The sequence below is a fragment of the Oncorhynchus gorbuscha genome, linkage group LG03, assembly GCF_021184085.1.
Source record: "Oncorhynchus gorbuscha isolate QuinsamMale2020 ecotype Even-year linkage group LG03, OgorEven_v1.0, whole genome shotgun sequence".
Lineage (NCBI taxonomy): Eukaryota > Metazoa > Chordata > Actinopteri > Salmoniformes > Salmonidae > Oncorhynchus > Oncorhynchus gorbuscha.
In genome coordinates this window covers 108627377-108651334 of record NC_060175.1, presented here as the reverse complement: position 1 = coordinate 108651334, position 23958 = coordinate 108627377, and the positions used below count along the sequence as shown (strand labels likewise).

The following is a 23958-nucleotide window of genomic DNA, read 5'->3' as shown; positions in this document are numbered from 1 at the left end:
CACACACACACACACAGTGACACACACACACACACACACACACACACACACACAGTGACACACACACACACACACACACACACACACACACACACACACACACACACACACACACACAGTGACACACACACACACACACACACACACACACACACACACACACACACACACACACACACACACACACACACACACACACACACACACACACACACACACACACACACACACACACACACACACACACACACACACACACAGTGACACACACACACACACACACACACACACACACACACACACACACACACACACACACACACACACACACACACACACACACACACACACACACACACACACACACACACACACACACACACACACACACACACACACACACACACACACACACACACAGTGACACACACACACACACACACACACACACACACACACACACACACACACACACACACACACACACACACACACACACACACACACACACACACACACACACACACACACACACACACACACACACACACACACACACACAGTGACACACACACACACACACACACACACACACACACACACACACACACACACACACACACACACACAGTGACACACACACACACACACACACACACACACACACACACACACACACACACACACACAGTGACACACACACACACACACACACACACACACACACACACACACACACACACACACACACACACACACACACACACACACACACACACACACACACACACACACACACACACACACACACACACACACACACACACACACACACACACACACACACACACACACACACACACACACACAGTGACACACACACACACACACACACACACACACACACACACAGTGACACACACACACACACACACACACACACACACACACACACACACACACACACACACACACACACACACACACACACACACACACACACACACACACACACACACACACACACACACACACAGTGACACACACACACACACACACACACACACACACACACACACAGTGACACACACACACACACACACACACACACACACACACACACACACACACACACACACACACACACACACACACACACACACACACACACACACACACACACACACACACACACACACACACACACACACACACACACACACACACACACACACACACACACACACACACACACACACACACACACACACACACACACACACACACACACACACACACACACACACACACACACACACACACACACAGTGACACACACACACACACACACACACACACACACACACACACACAGTGACACACACACACACACACACACACACACACACACACACACACACACACACACACACACACACACACACACACACACACACAGTGACACACACACACACACACACACACACAGTGACACACACACACACACACACACACACACACACACACACACACACACACACACACACACACACACACACACACACACACACACACACACACACACACACACACACACACACACACACACACACACACACACACACACACACACACACACACACACACAGTGACACACACACACACACACACACACACACACACACACACACAGTGACACACACACACACACACACACACACACACACACACACACACACACACACACACACACACACACACACACACACACACACACACACACACACACACACACACACACACACACACACACACACACACACAGTGACACACACACACACACACACACACACACACACACACACACACACACACACACACACACACACACACACACACACACACACACACACACACACACACACAGTGACACACACACACACACACACACACACACACACAGTGACACACACACACACACACACACACACACACACACACACACACACACACACACACACACACACACACAGTGACACACACACAGTGACACACACACACACACACAGTGACACACACACACACAGTGACACACACACACACACACACACACACACACACACACACACACACACACACACACACACACACACACACACACACACACACACACACACACAGTGACACACACACACACACACACACACACACACACACACACACACACACACACACAGTGACACACACACACACACACACACACACACACACACACACACACACACACACACACACACAGTGACACACACACACACACACACACACACACACACACACACACACACACACACACACACACACACACACACACACACACACACACACACACACACAGTGACACACACACACACACACACACACACACACACAGTGACACACACACACACACACACACACACACACACACACACACACACACACACACACACACACACACACACACACACACACACACACACACACACACACACACACACACACACACACACACACACACACACACACACACACACACACACACACACACACACACACACACACACACACACACACACACACACAGTGACACACACACACACACACACACACACACACACACACACACACACACACACACACACACACACACACACACACACACACACACACACACACACACACACACACACACACACACACACACAGTGACACACACACAGTGACACACACACACACACACACACACACACACACACACACACACACACACACACACACACACACACACACACACACACACACACACACACACACACACACACACACACACACACACACACACACACACACACACACACAGTGACACACACACACACACACACACACACACACACACACACACACACACACACACACACACACACACACACACACACACACACACACACAGTGACACACACACACACACACACACACACACACACACACACACACACACACACACACAGTGACACACACACACACACACACACACACACACACACACACACACACACACACACACACACACACACACACACACACACACACACACACACACACACACACACACACACACACACACACACACACACACACACACACACACACACACACACACACACACACACACACACACACACACACACACACACACACACACACACACACACACACACACACACACACACACACACACACACACACAGTGACACACACACACACACACACACAGTGACACACACACACACACACACACACACACACACACACAGTGACACACACACACACACACACACACACACACACACACACACAGTGACACACACACACACACACACAGTGACACACACACACACACACACACACACACACACACACACACACACACACACACACACACACACACACACACACACACACACACACACACACACAGTGACACACACACACACACACACACAGTGACACACACACACACACACACACACACACACACACACACACACACACACACACACACACACACACACACACACACACACACACACACACACACACACACACACACACACACACACACACACACACACACACACACACACACACACACACACACACACACACACACACACACACACACACACACACACACACACACAGTGACACACACACACACACACACAGTGACACACACACACACACACACACACACACACACACACACACACACACACACACACACACACACACACACACACACACACACACACACACACACACACACACACACACACACACACACACACACACACACACACACACACACACACACACACACACACACAGTGACACACACACACACACACACACACACACACACACACACACACACACACACACACACACACACACACACACACACACACACACACACACACACACACACACACACACACACACACACACACACACACACACACACACACACACACACACACACACACACACAGTGACACACACACACACACACACACACACACAGTGACACACACACACACACACACACACACACACACACACACACACACACACACACACACACACACACACACACACACACACACACACACACACACACACACACACACACACACACACACACACACACACACACACACACACAGTGACACACACACACACACACACACACACACACACACACACACACACACACACACACACACACACACACACACACACACACACACACACACACACACACACACACACAGTGACACACACACACACACACACACACACACACACACACACAGTGACACACACACACACAGTGACACACACACACACACACACAGTGACACACACACACAGTGACACACACACACACACACACACACACACACACACACACACACAGTGACACACACACACACACACACACACACACACACACACACACAGTGACACACACACACACACACAGTGACACACACACACACACACACACACACACACACACACAGTGACACACACACACACACACACACACACACACACACACACACACACACACACACACACACACACACACACACACACACACACACACACACACACACACACACACACACACACACACACACACACACACACACACACACACACACACACACACACAGTGACACACACACACACACACACACACACACAGTGACACACACACACACACACACACACACACACACACACACACACACACACACACACACACACACACACACACACACACACACACACACACACACACACACACACACACACACACACAGTGACACACACACACACACACACACAGTGACACACACACACACACACACACACACACACACACACACACACACACACACACACACACACACACACACACACACACACAGTGACACACACACACACACACACACACACACACACACACACACACACACACACACACACACACACAGTGACACACACACACACGTGACACACACACACACACACACACACACACACACACAGTGACACACACACACACACACACACACACACACACAGTGACACACACACACACACACACACACACACACACACACACACACACACACACACACACACACACACACACACACACACACACACACACACACACACACACACACACACACACAGTGACACACACACACACACACACACACACACACACACACACACACACACACACACAGTGACACACACACACACACACACAGTGACACACACACACACACAGTGACACACACACACACACACACACACACACACACACACACACAGTGACACACACACACACACACACACACACACACACACACACACACACACACACACAGTGACACACACACACACACACACACACACACACACACACAGTGACACACACACACACACACACAGTGACACACACACACACACACACACACACACACACACACACACACACACACACACACACACACACACACACACACACACACACACACACACACACACACACACACACACACACACACACACACACACACACACACACACACACACACACACACACACACACACACACACACACACACACACACACACACACACACACACACACACACACACACACACACACACACACACACACACACACACACACACACACACACACACACACACACACACACACACACACACACACACACACACACACACACACACACACACACACACACACACACACAGTGACACACACACACACACACACACACACACACACACACACACACACACAGTGACACACACACACACACACACACACACACACACACACACACACACACACACACACACACACACACACACACACACACACACACACACACACACACACACACACACACACACACACACACACACACACACACACACACACACACACACACACACACACACACACACACACACACACACACACACACACACACACACACACACACACACACACACACACACACACACACACACACACACAGTGACACACACACACACACAGTGACACACACACACACACACACACACACACACACACACACACACACACACACACACACACACACACACACACACACACACACACACACACACACACACACACACACACACACACACACAGTGACACACACACACACACACACACACACACACACACACACACACACACACACACACACACACACACACACACACACACACACACACACACACACACACACACACACACACACACACACACACACACACACACACACACACACACACACACACACACACACACAGTGACACACACACACACACACACACACACACACACACACACACACACACACACACACACACACACACACACACACACACACACACACACACACACACACACACACACACACACACACACACACACACAGTGACACACACACACACACACACACACACACACACACACACACACACACACACACACACACACACACACACACACACACACACACACACACACACACACACACACACACACACACACACAGTGACACACACACACACACACACACACACACACACACACACACACACACACACACACACACACACACACACACACACACACACACACAGTGACACACACACACACACACACACACACACACACACACACACACACACACACACACACACACACACACACACACAGTGACACACACACACACAGTGACACACACACACACACACACACACACACACACACACACACACACACACACACACACACACACACACACACACACACACACACACACACACACACACAGTGACACACACACACACACACACACACACACACACACACACACACACACACACACACACACACACACACACACACACACACACACACACACACAGTGACACACACACACACACACACACACACACACACACACACACACAGTGACACACACACACACACACACACACACACACACACACACACACACACACACACACACACACACACACACACACACACACACACACAGTGACACACACACACACACACACACACACACACACACACACACACACACACACACACACACACACACACACACACACACACACACACACACACACACACACACACACACACACACACACACACACACACACACACACACACACACACACACACACACACACACACACACACACACACACACACACACACACACACACACACACACACACACACACACACACACACACAGTGACACACACACACACACACACACACACACACACACACACACACACACACACACACACACACACACACACACACACACACACACACACACACACACACACACACACACACACACACACACACACACACACACACACACACACACACACACACACACACACACACACACACACACACACACACACACACACACACACACACACACACACACACACACACACACACACAACACACACACACACACACACACACACACACACACACACACACACACACACACACACACACACACACACACACACACACACACAGTGACACACACACACACACACAGTGACACACACACACACACACACACACACACACACACACACACACACACACACACACACACAGTGACACACACACACACACACACACACACACACACACACACACACACACACACACACACACACACACACACACACACACACACACACACACACACACACACACACACACACACACACACACACACACACACACACACACACACACACACACACACACACACACACACACACACACACACACACACACACACACACACACACACACACACACACACACACACACACACACACACACACACACACACACACAGTGACACACACACACACACACACACACACACAGTGACACACACACACACACACACACACACACACACAGTGACACACACACACACACACACACACACACACACACACACACACACACACACACACACACACACACACACACACACACACACACACACACACACACACACACACACACAGTGACACACACACACACACACAGTGACACACACACACACACACACACACACACACACACACACACACACACACACACACACACACACACACACACACACACACACACACACACACACACACACACACACACACACACACACACACACACACACACACACAGTGACACACACACACACACACACACACACACACACACACACACACACACACACACACACACACACACAGTGACACACACACACACACACACACACACACACACACACACACACACACACACACACACACACACACACACACACACACACACACACACACACACACACACACACACACACACACAGTGACACACACACACACACAGTGACACACACACACACACACACACACACACACACACACACACACACACACACACACACACACACACACACACACACACACACACACACACACACACACACACACACACACACACACACACACACACACACACACACACACACACACACACACACACACACACACACACACACACACACACACACACACACACACACACACACACACACACACACACACACACACACACACACACACACACACACACACACACACACACACACACACACACACACACACACACACACACACACACACACACACAGTGACACACACACACACACACACACACACACACACAGTGACACACACACACACACACACACACACACACACACACACACACACACACACACACACACACACACACACACACACACACACACACACACACACACACACACACACACACACACACACACACACACACACACACACACACACACACACACACACACACACACACACACACAGTGACACACACACACACACACACACACACACACACACACACACACACACACACACACACACACACACACACACACACACACACACACACACACACACACACACACACACACACACACACACACAGTGACACACACACACACACACACACACACACAGTGACACACACACACACACACACACACACACACACACACACACACACACACACACACACACACACACACACACACACACACACACACACACACACACACACACACACACACACACACACACACACACACACAGTGACACACACACACACACACACACAGTGACACACACACACACACACACACACACACACACACACACACACACACACACACACACACACACACACAGTGACACACACACACACACACACACACACACACACACACACACACACACACACACACAGTGACACACACACACACACAGTGACACACACACACACACACACACACACACACACACACACACACACACACACACAGTGACACACACACACACACACACACACACACACACACACACACACACACACACACACACACACACACACACACACACACACACACACACACACACACACACACACACACACACACACACACACACACACACACACACACACACACACACACACACACACACACACACACACACACACACACACACACACACACACACACACACACACACACACACACACACACACACACACACACACACACACACACACACACACACACACACACACACACACACACACACACACACACACACACACACACACACACACACACACACACACACACACACACACACACACACACACACACACACACACACACACACACACAGTGACACACACACACACACACACACACACACACACAGTGACACACACACACACACACACAGTGACACACACACACACACACACACACACACACACAGACACACACACACACACACACACACACACACACACACACACACACACACACACACACACACACACACACACACACACACACACACACACACACAGTGACACACACACACACACACACACAGTGACACACACACACACACACACAGTGACACACACACACACACACACACACAGTGACACACACACACACACACACACACACACACACACACACACACACACACACAGTGACACACACACACACACACACACACACACACACACACACACACACACACACACACACACACACACACACACACACACACACACACACACACACACACACACACACACACACACACACACACACACACACACACACACACACACACACACACACACACACACACACACACACACACACACACACACACACACACACACACACACACACACACACACACACACACACAGTGACACACACACACACACACACACACACACACACACACACACACACACACACACACACACACACACACACACACACACACACACACACACACACACACACACACACACACACACAGTGACACACACAGTGACACACACACACACACACACACACACACACACACACACACACACACACAGTGACACACACACACACACACAGTGACACACACACACACACACACACACACACACACACACACACACACACACACACACACACACACACACACACACACACAGTGACACACACACACAGTGACACACACACACACACACACACACACAGTGACACACACACACACACACACACACACACACACACACACACACACACACACACACACACAGTGACACACACACACACACACAGTGACACACACACACACACACACACACACACACACACACAGTGACACACACACACACACACACACACACACACACACACACACACACACACACACACACACACACACACACACACACACACACACACACACACACACACACACACACACACAGTGACACACACACACACACACACACACACACACACACACACACACACACACACACACAGTGACACACACACACACACACACACAGTGACACACACACACACACAGTGACACACACACACACACACACACACACACACACACACACACACACACACACACACACACACACAGTGACACACACACACACACACACACACACACACACACACACACACACACACACACACACACACACACACACACACACACACACACACACACAGTGACACACACACACACACACACACACACACACACACACACACACACACACACACACACACACACACACACACACACAGTGACACACACACACACACACACACACACACACACACACACACACACACACACACACACACACACACACACACACACACACACACACACACACACACACACACACACACACACACACACACACACACACACACACACACACACACACACACACACAGTGACACACACACACACACAGTGACACACACACACACACACAGTGACACACACACACACACAGTGACACACACACAGTGACACACACACACACACACACACACACACACACACACACACACACACACACACACACACACACACACACACACACACACACACACACACACACACACACACACACACACACACACACACACACACACACAGTGACACACACACACACACACACAGTGACACACACACACACACACACACACACACACACACACACACACACACACACACACACACACACAGTGACACACACACACACACAGTGACACACACACACACACAGTGACACACACACACACACACACACACACACACACACACACACACACACACACACACACACACACACACAGTGACACACACACACACACACACAGTGACACACACACACACACACACACACACACACACACACACACACACACACACACACACACACACACACACACACACACACACACACACACACACACACACACACACACACACACACACACACACACACACACACACACACACACACACACACACACACACACACACACACACACACACACACACACACACACACACACACACACACACACACACACACACACACACACACACAGTGACACACACACACACACACACACACACACACACACACACACACACACACACACACACACACACACAGTGACACACACACACACACAGTGACACACACACACACACACACACACACACACACAGTGACACACACACACACACAGTGACACACACACACACACACACACACACAGTGCTACAAACAAATCAAATCTAATTGTATTTGTCTCATACACATGGTTAGCAGATGGTAATGCGAGTGTAGTGAAATGCTTGTGCTTCTAGTTCCTAACCCTAACCCACCGTGATACAAAACACACACCGTGATACAAAACACACACAGTGATACAAAACACACACAGTGATACAAAACACACACAGTGATACAAAACACACACAGTGATACAAAACACACACAGTGATACAAACACACACACACACACACAGTGCTACAAACACACACACAGTGCTACAAACACACACACACCGTGATACAAACACACACACACACCGTGATACAAACACACACACACACCGTGATACAAACACACACACACACCGTGATACAAACACACACACACACCGTGATACAAACACACACACACACCGTGATACAAACACACACACACACACACACACACACACACACACACACACACACACACACACACACACACCGTGATACAAACACACACACACACACACACACCGTGATACAAACACACACACACACCGTGATACAAACAGTCAGTAACAGCTGGCTCTGGTAAGAGGTGGGGGTCTGTCTATTTGTCAGCTGGTGCATGAAATCTAATAGTAGGTTTTGCCCGCCTGAGGTAGAGTATCTCATGATAAGCTGTAGACCACGCTATCTACCTAGAGAGTTTTCATCTATATTCTTCGTAGCTGTCTATTTACCACAACAGACCGATGCTGGCACTAAGACCACACTTAATGAGCTGTATAAGGCCAAACAGGATAACGCTCATCCAGAGGCGGCGCTCCTAGTGGCCGGGGACTTTAATGCAGGGAAACTTAAATCCGTTTCACCTCATTTCTATCAGCATGTTACATGTACAACCAGAGAGAAAACAACTCTAGACCCCTTTACTCCACACACAGAGACGAGTACAAAGCTCCCTCGCCCTCCATTTGGCAAATCTGACAAATTCTATCCTCCTGATTCCTGTTTACAAACAAAAACTAAAGCAGGAAGTACCAGTGACTCGGTCTATACGGAAGTGGTCAGATGAAGCAGATGCTACACTACAGGACTGTTTTGCTAGCACAGACTGGAATACGTTCCGGGATTCTTCCGTTGGCATTGAGGACCACACCACATCAGTCAATGGTTCCATCAATAAGTGCATCGATGAAGTCGTCCCCACAGTGACCGTTCGTACATACCCCAACCAGAAGCCATGGATTACAGGCAACATCCGCTCTGAGCTAAAGTTGCCGCTTTCAAGGGGCGGGACTCTAACCCGGACACCTATAAGAAATCCCGCTATGCCCTCCGACAAACCTTCAAACATGCAAAGCATCAATACAGGACTATGATTGAATCCTACAACAACTCCAATGCTCGTCGGATGTGGCAGGGCTTGACAACTATTACTGACTACAAAGCACAGCCTTGAGCTGCCCAGTGACACAAGCCTACCAGATGAGCTAAATGACTAATATTCATTCGTCTAGGCAATCAACACTGAAGCATGCATGAGGGCACCAGCTATTCCCGAATGACTGTGTGATCAAGCTCTCCGTAGCCGACTTGAGTAAGATCTTTTAAACAGGTCAACATTCACAAGGCTGCGGGGCCAGACGGATTACCAGGACGTGTACTCCGAGCATGCACTGATGCCTGTAGCCATGAAGTGCTTTGAAACAGAAACCATAGACCCACCCCAATTTCCATTCTGCCCCAACAGATCCACAGATGACATGATCTCTAATGTGCGCCACACTGCCCTTTCCCACCTGGACAAAAGGAACATCTATGTGAGAATGCTGTTCATTGACTACAGCTCAGCGTTCAACACCATAGTGCCCTCAAAGCTCATCACTAAGCTAAGGACTCTGGGACTAAACCCCTCCCCTGCAACTGGATCCTGGACTTCCTGACGGGCCGCCCCCAGGTGGTGAGGGTAGGCAGCAACACATCTGCCACGCCGATCCTCAAACACTGGGGCTCCTCAGGGTTGCGTGCTTAGTCCCCTCCTGTACTCCCTGCTCACTCATTACTGCATGGCCAAGCACGACTCCAACACGACTCCAACACTGTCATCAGGTTTGCTGATGACACAACAGGAGGCATGATCACCAACAACGACGAGACCGCCTGTAGGGAGGAGGTCAGAGACCTGGCTGTGTGATGCCAGGACAGCGACCTCTCTCTCAACATGATCAAGACAAAGGAGATGATTGTGGACTGCAGGATTGGAGGACTGAGCACTCCCCCATCCCCCATAGGCTGTAGTGGAGCAGGTTGACAGCTTCAAGTTCCTTGGTGTCCACATCACCAACAAACTATCATTGTACAAAGGAATGCGCTGATACACACACAACACCCGGATACGCCCACACACAACACCCGGATACGCCCACACACACAACACCCGGATACGCCCACACACAACACACTAATACACACACAACACACTGATACGCCCTCGCACACTGATACGCCCTCGCACACTGATACGCCCTCGCACACTGATACGCCCTCGCACACTGATACGCCCTCGCACACTGATACGCCCTCGCACACTGATACGCCCTCGCACACTGATACGCCCTCGCACACTGATACGCCCTCGCACACTGATACGCCCTCACACACTGAAAAGCCCTCACACACTGAAAAGCCCTCACACACTGATACGCCCTCACACACTGATACACACACTGATACACACACTGATACACACACTGATACACACACTGATACGCCCTCACACACTGATACGCCCTCACACACTGATACGCCCTCACACACTGATACACACACTGAAACGCCCACTAATACACCCACTAATACACACACTGATACACACACTGATACACACACTGATACGCCCTCACACACTGATACACCCTCACACACTGATACACACACTGATACGCCCTCACACACTGATACGCCCTCACACACTGATACGCCCTCACACACTGATACACCCTCACACACTGATACACACACTAATACACACACTGATATGCCCTCACACACATTTACATTACATTTAAGTCATTTAGCAGACGCTCTTATCCAGAGCGACTTACAAATTGGTGCATTCACCTTATGACATCCAGTGGAACAGTCACTTTACAATAGTGCATCTAAATCTTAAAGGGGGGGGGGGATACTTATCCTATCCTAGGTATTCCTTAAAGAGGTGGGGTTTCAGGTGTCTCCGGAAGGTGGTGATTGACTCCGCTGTCCTGGCGTCGTGAGGGAGTTTGTTCCACCATTGGGGGCCAGAGCAGCGAACAGTTTTGACTGGGCTGAGCGGGAGCTGTACTTCCTCAGTGGTAGGGAGGCGAGCAGGCCAGAGGTGGATGAACGCAGTGCCCTTGTTTGGGTGTAGGGCCTGATCAGAGCCTGGAGGTACTGAAGTGCCGTTCCCCTCACAGCTCCGTAGGCAAGCACCATGGTCTTGTAGCGGATGCGAGCTTCAACTGGAAGCCAGTGGAGAGAACGGAGGAGCGGGGTGACGTGGAGAGAACTTGGGAAGGTTGAACACCAGACGGGCTGCGGCATTCTGGATGAGTTGAAGGGGTTTAATGGCACAGGCAGGGAGCCCAGCCAACAGCGAGTTGCAGTAATCCAGACGGGAGATGACAAGTGCCTGGATTAGGACCTGCGCCGCTTCCTGTGTGAGGCAGGGTCGTACTCTGCGGATGTTGTAGACCATGAACCTACAGGAACGGGCCACCGCCTTGATGTTGGTTGAGAACGACAGGGTGTTGTCCAGGATCACACCAAGGTTCTTAGCGCTCTGGGAGGAGGACACAATGGAGTTGTCAACCGTGATGGCAAGATCATGGAACGGGCAGTCCTTCCCCGGGAGGAAGAGCAGCTCCGTCTTGCCGAGGTTCAGCTTGAGGTGGTGATCCGTCATCCACACTGATATGTCTGCCAGACATGCAGAGATGCGATTCGCCACCTGGTCATCAGAAGGGGGAAAGGAGAAGATTAGTTGTGAGTCGTCTGCATAGCAATGATAGGAGAGACCATATGAGGTTATGACAGAGCCAAGTGACTTGGTGTACAGCGAGAATAGGAGAGGGCCTAGAACAGAGCCCTGGGGGACACCAGTGGTGAGAGCGCGTGGTGAGGAGACAGATTCTCGCCACGCCACCTGGTAGGAGCAACCTGTCAGGTAGGACGCAATCCAAGCGTGGGCTGCGCCGGAGATGCCCAACTCGGAGAGGGTGGAGAGGAGGATCTGATGGTTCACAGTATCGAAGGCAGCCGATAGATCTAGAAGGATGAGAGCAGAGGAGAGAGAGTTAGCTTTAGCAGTGCGGAGCGCCTCCGTGATACAGAGGAGAGCAGTCTCAGTTGAATGACTAGTCTTGAAACCTGACTGATTTGGATCAAGATGGTCATTCAGAGAGAGATAGCGGGAGAGCTGGCCAAGGACGGCACGTTCAAGAGTTTTGGAGAGAAAAGAAAGAAGGGATACTGGTCTGCAATTGTTGACATCGGAGGGATCGAGTGTAGGTTTTTTCAGAAGGGGTGCAACTCTCGCTCTCTTGAAGACGGAAGGGACGTAGCCAGCGGTCAGTGATGAGTTGATGAGCGAGGTGAGGTAAGGGAGAAGGTCTCCGGAAATGGTCTGGAGAAGAGGGGAGGAGATAGGGTCAAGCGGGCAGGTTGTTGGGCGGCCGGCCGTCACAAGACGCGAGATTTCATCTGGAGAGAGAGGGGAGAAAGAGGTCAGAGCACAGGGTAGGGCAGTGTGAGCAGAACCAGCGGTGTCGTTTGACTTAGCAAACGAGGATCGGATGTCGTCGACCTTCTTTTCACACTGATACACACACTGATACGCCCTCACACTGATATACACACTGATACGCCCTCACACACTGATACACACACTGATACACACACTGATACACCCTCACACATTGATATGTGGGCCTTTTTATAAAATGTTCTGTTCTTGTTTATTAATGTTCTGTATTATGTCATGTTTTAGTGTTTTCTGTGGACCCCTGCTGCTTTTGCAACAGCTAACGGGGATCCTAATGAACTACTAACTAAAATACACACTCACTCATAGTTTTTTCATGAAGGCCTGTGTGGCTTGACTCACCACTGTTACTGCTTTCACTGCAACCTGTTGTATGGTTTCGTCTCAGCTGCAACACCCTGACTCTCTCCCCTCTTCTCTCTCCTCTCTCTCTCTCCCCTCCTCTCTCTCTCTCCCCTCCTCTCTCTCTCTCCCCTCCTCTCTCTCTCTCCCCTCCTCTCTCTCTCCCCCTCTTCTTTCTCTCTCTCTCCCCTCCTCTCTCTCTCTCCCTCTTCTTTCTCTCTCTCCCTCTTCTCTCTCTCTCTCCCCTCTTCTCTCTCTCTCCCCCTCTTCTCTCTCTCTCCCCTCTTCTCTCTCTCTCTCCCCCTCTTCTCTCTCTCTCTCCCCTCTTCTCTCTCTCTCTCTCTCTCTCTCTCTCTCCCTCTTCTCTCTCTCTCTCCCCTCTTCTCTCTCTCTCTCTCTCTCCCCTCTTCTCTCTCTCTCCCCTCTCTCTCTCTCTCCCCCTTCTGTCTCTCTCTCCCCCTCTTCTGTCTCTCTCTCGTCTCTCGCTCCTGTCTTGCTCCTCTACCCTTCCCTCTCTCTCTTCTCTCTCCCCCTCTCTTCTCGTCTCTCGCTCCTGTCTTGCTCCTCTCCTTCTCTCTCTCTCCCTACCCTATCTCTCCCCTTTCCTCTCCTGTCTCTCCCTCTCTCTCTTTTTCAGCCATCTGCCAGACAAGTCCTCCAGATGGGACGATCCGTCCTGTCGAGGGGGCGGAGGGGATGGTTCCCACGGTAACATTCCATCGCTGTTGTCGATGGCGACGCGGAGTCACATGGACATAACCACGCCACCTCTGCCTCAAATCAGCGCTGAGGTGTTGAGAGTAGCTGAACACAGACATCGCAGAGGACTGATGTATCCAGAGATATACCACATACTGACCAAGGTAACAGACACAGAGGACTGATGTATCCACAGATATACCACATACTGACCAAGGTAACAGACACAGAGGACTGATGTATCCACAGATATACCACATACTGACCAAGGTAACAGACACAGAGGACTGATGTATCCACAGATATACCACATACTGACCAAGGTAACAGACACAGAGGACTGATGTATCCACAGATATACCACATACTGACCAAGGTAACAGAGGACTGATGTATCCACAGATATACCACATACTGACCAAGGTAACACAGGACTGATGTATCCACAGATATACCACATACTGACCAAGGTAACAGAGGACTGATGTATCCACAGCTATACCACATACTGACCAAGGTAATAGACACAGAGGACTGATGTATCCACAGATATACCACATACTGACCAAGGCACCACAGACACAGAGGACCGATGTATCCACAGATATATCACATACTGACCAAGGCACCACAGACACAGAGGACTGATGTATCCACAGATATACCACATACTGACCAAGGTAATAGACACAGAGGACTGATGTATCCACAGATATACCACATACTGACCAAGGTAACAGACACAGAGGACTGATGTATCCACAGATATACCACATACTGACCAAGGTAACAGACACAGAGGACTGATGTATCCACAGATATACCACATACTGACCAAGGTAACAGACACAGAGGACTGATGTATCCACAGATATACCACATACTGACCAAGGTAACACAGGACTGATGTATCCACAGATATACCACATACTGACCAAGGTAACACAGGACTGATGTATCCACAGATATACCACATACTGACCAAGGTAACAGACACAGAGGACTGATGTATCCACAGATATACCACATACTGACCAAGGTAACAGACACAGAGGACTGATGTATCCACAGATATATCACATACTGACCAAGGTAACAGACACAGAGGACTGATGTATCCACAGATATACCACATACTGACCAAGGTAACAGACACAGAGGACTGATGTATCCACAGATATACCACATACTGACCAAGGTAACAGAGGACTGATGTATCCACAGATATACCACATACTGACCAAGGTAACAGACACAGAGCACTGATGTATCCACAGATATACCACATATCAAATCAAATCAAATTTATTTATATAGCCCTTCGTACATCAGCTGATATCTCAAAGTGCTGTACAGAAACCCAGCCTAAAACCCCAAACAGCAAACAATGCAGGTGTAAAAGCACCTGGATCACATACTGACCAAGGTAACACAGGACTGATGTATCCACAGATATACCACATACTGACCAAGGTAACAGAGGACTGATGTATCCACAGATATACCACATACTGACCAAGGTAACACAGGACTGATGTATCCACAGATATACCACATACTGACCAAGGTAACACAGGACTGATGTATCCACAGATATACCACATACTGACCAAGGTAACACAGGACTGATGTATCCACAGATATACCACATACTGACCAAGGTAACAGAGGACTGATGTATCCACAGATATACCACATACTGACCAAGGTAACAGAGGACTGATGTATCCACAGATATACCACATACTGACCAAGGTAACAGAGGACTGATGTATCCACAGATATATCACATACTGACCAAGGTAACAGACACAGAGGACTGATGTATCCACAGATATACCACATACTGACCAAGGTAACAGACACAGAGGACTGATGTATCCACAGATATACCACATACTGACCAAGGTAACAGACACAGAGGACTGATGTATCCACAGATATACCACATACTGACCAAGGTAACAGAGGACTGATGTATCCACAGATATACCACATACTGACCAAGGTAATAGACAGAGGACTGATGTATCCACAGATATACCACATACTGACCAAGGTAATAGACACAGAGGACTGATGTATCCACAGATATACCACATACTGACCAAGGTAACACAGGACTGATGTATCCACAGATATACCACATACTGACCAAGGTAACAGACACAGAGGACTGATGTATCCACAGATATACCACATACTGACCAAGGTAACAGACACAGAGGACTGATGTATCCACAGATATACCACATACTGACCAAGGTAATAGACACAGAGGACTGATGTATCCACAGATATACCACATACTGACCAAGGTAACAGACACAGAGGACTGATGTATCCACAGATATACCACATACTGACCAAGGTAACAGACACAGAGGACTGATGTATCCACAGATATACCACATACTGACCAAGGTAACAGACACAGAGGACTGATGTATCCACAGATATACCACATACTGACCAAGGTAACACAGGACTGATGTATCCACAGATATACCACATACTGACCAAGGTAACACAGGACTGATGTATCCACAGATATACCACATACTGACCAAGGTAACAGACACAGAGGACTGACACAGAGGACTGATGTATCCACAGATATACCACATACTGACCAAGGTAACAGACACAGAGGACTGATGTATCCACAGATATACCACATACTGACCAAGGTAACAGAGGACTGATGTATCCACAGATATACCACATACTGACCAAGGTAACAGAGGACTGATGTATCCACAGATATACCACATACTGACCAAGGTAACAGAGGACTGATGTATCCACAGATATACCACATACTGACCAAGGTAACAGACACAGAGCACTGATGTATCCACAGATATACCACATATCAAATCAAATTTATTTATATAGCCCTTCGTACATCAGCTGATATCTCAAAGTGCTGTACAGAAACCCAGAGGACTAAAATCCAAACAGATATACAAACAATGCAGGTGTAAAAGCACCTGGATCACATACTGACCAAGGTAACACAGGACTGATGTATCCACAGATATACCACATACTGACCAAGGTAACAGAGGACTGATGTATCCACAGATATACCACATACTGACCAAGGTAACACAGGACTGATGTATCCACAGATATACCACATACTGACCAAGGTAACACAGGACTGATGTATCCACAGATATACCACATACTGACCAAGGTAACAGAGGACTGATGTATCCACAGATATACCACATACTGACCAAGGTAACAGAGGACTGATGTATCCACAGATATACCACATACTGACCAAGGTAACAGAGGACTGATGTATCCACAGATATACCACATACTGACCAAGGTAATAGACACAGAGGACTGATGTATCCACAGATATATCACATACTGACCAAGGTAACAGACACAGAGCACTGATGTATCCACAGATATACCACATACTGACCAAGGTAACAGAGGACTGATGTATCCACAGATATACCACATACTGACCAAGGTAACAGAGGACTGATGTATCCACAGATATACCACATACTGACCAAGGTAACAGACACAGAGGACTGATGTATCCACAGATATACCACATACTGACCAAGGTAACAGAGGACTGATGTATCCACAGATATACCACATACTGACCAAGGTAACAGAGGACTGATGTATCCACAGATATACCACATACTGACCAAGGTAACAGAGGACTGATGTATCCACAGATATACCACATACTGACCAAGGTAACAGAGGACTGATGTATCCACAGATATACCACATACTGACCAAGGTAACAGAGGACTGATGTATCCACAGATATACCACATACTGACCAAGGTAACAGACACAGAGGACTGATGTATCCACAGATATACCACATACTGACCAAGGTAACAGAGGACTGATGTATCCACAGATATACCACATACTGACCAAGGTAACAGAGGACTGATGTATCCACAGATATACCACATACTGACCAAGGTAACAGACACAGAGGACTGATGTATCCACAGATATACCACATACTGACCAAGGTAACACAGGACTGATGTATCCACAGATATACCACATACTGACCAAGGTAACAGACACAGAGCACTGATGTATCCACAGATATACCACATACTGACCAAGGTAACAGAGGACTGATGTATCCACAGATATACCACATACTGACCAAGGTAACAGAGGACTGATGTATCCACAGATATACCACATACTGACCAAGGTAACAGAGGACTGATGTATCCACAGATATACCACATACTGACCAAGGTAACAGAGGACTGATGTATCCACAGATATACCACATACTGACCAAGGTAACAGACACAGAGGACTGATGTATCCACAGATATACCACATACTGACCAAGGTAACAGAGGACTGATGTATCCACAGATATACCACATACTGACCAAGGTAACAGAGGACTGATGTATCCACAGATATACCACATACTGACCAAGGTAACAGACACAGGACTGATGTATCCACAGATATATCACATACTGACCAAGGTAACAGACACAGAGGACTGATGTATCCACAGATATACCACATACTGACCAAGGTAATAGACACAGAGGACTGATGTATCCACAGATATACCACATACTGACCAAGGTAACAGAGGACTGATGTATCCACAGATATACCACATACTGACCAAGGTAACAGACACAGAGGACTGATGTATCCACAGATATATCACATACTGACCAAGGTAACAGACACAGAGCACTGATGTATCCACAGATATACCACATACTGACCAAGGTAACAGACACAGAGGACTGATGTATCCACAGATATACCACATACTGACCAAGGTAACAGAGGACTGATGTATCCACAGATATACCACATACTGACCAAGGTAACAGAGGACTGATGTATCCACAGATATACCACATACTGACCAAGGTAACAGAGGACTGATGTATCCACAGATATACCACATACTGACCAAGGTAACAGACACAGAGGACTGATGTATCCACAGATATACCACATACTGACCAAGGTAACAGAGGACTGATGTATCCACAGATATACCACATACTGACCAAGGTAACAGAGGACTGATGTATCCACAGATATACCACATACTGACCAAGGTAACAGAGGACTGATGTATCCACAGATATATCACATACTGACCAAGGCACCACAGACACTCTTTGTTGTGGGTGTCCATTTTTAATCAATAAGTCTTGAGGATGTGTGTAATATGGCCACGCAAAGCGGAGTACTAGGGCACAGCCTTTAGCAGTGGTATATAACACATACCTCTGAAATGCCTTATTTCTATTAGAAACTTTATTCGAACGTAGTTAGAGCAATAATAATAATACACGTTTTGTCATACCTGTGGTATTTCATGGCTTTCAGCCAATCAGCATTCACGGCTCGAACTCCCCAGTTTCTAATGTCAGATAATGACTTCCACTTCTGCCTCTGTCTGTTAGTGTGTCTGTAGGGTTGCAAAGTAACAGGCATTTGAAGGTGCATCTCTGGCCTCAAGCCTCCATTGACACTTAAAGGGCCAATCAGCAGTTGCTCTCTCTACATCCCTCCCTCTACATCCCTCTCTCTCTCCATCCCTCTA

At 48.6% G+C, this 23958-nt stretch overlaps 1 protein-coding gene across 1 annotated transcript in view; it reads left to right on the top strand.

The window, feature by feature from the left end:
• LOC124032444 (constitutive coactivator of PPAR-gamma-like protein 2) overlaps window positions 1-23958 on the top strand; it is a 70158-nt gene that overhangs the window by 25704 nt on the left and 20496 nt on the right. The window contains 1 exon segment of the mRNA XM_046344849.1: window positions 18289-18514. Coding sequence (XP_046200805.1) covers window positions 18289-18514 — 226 coding nt within the window.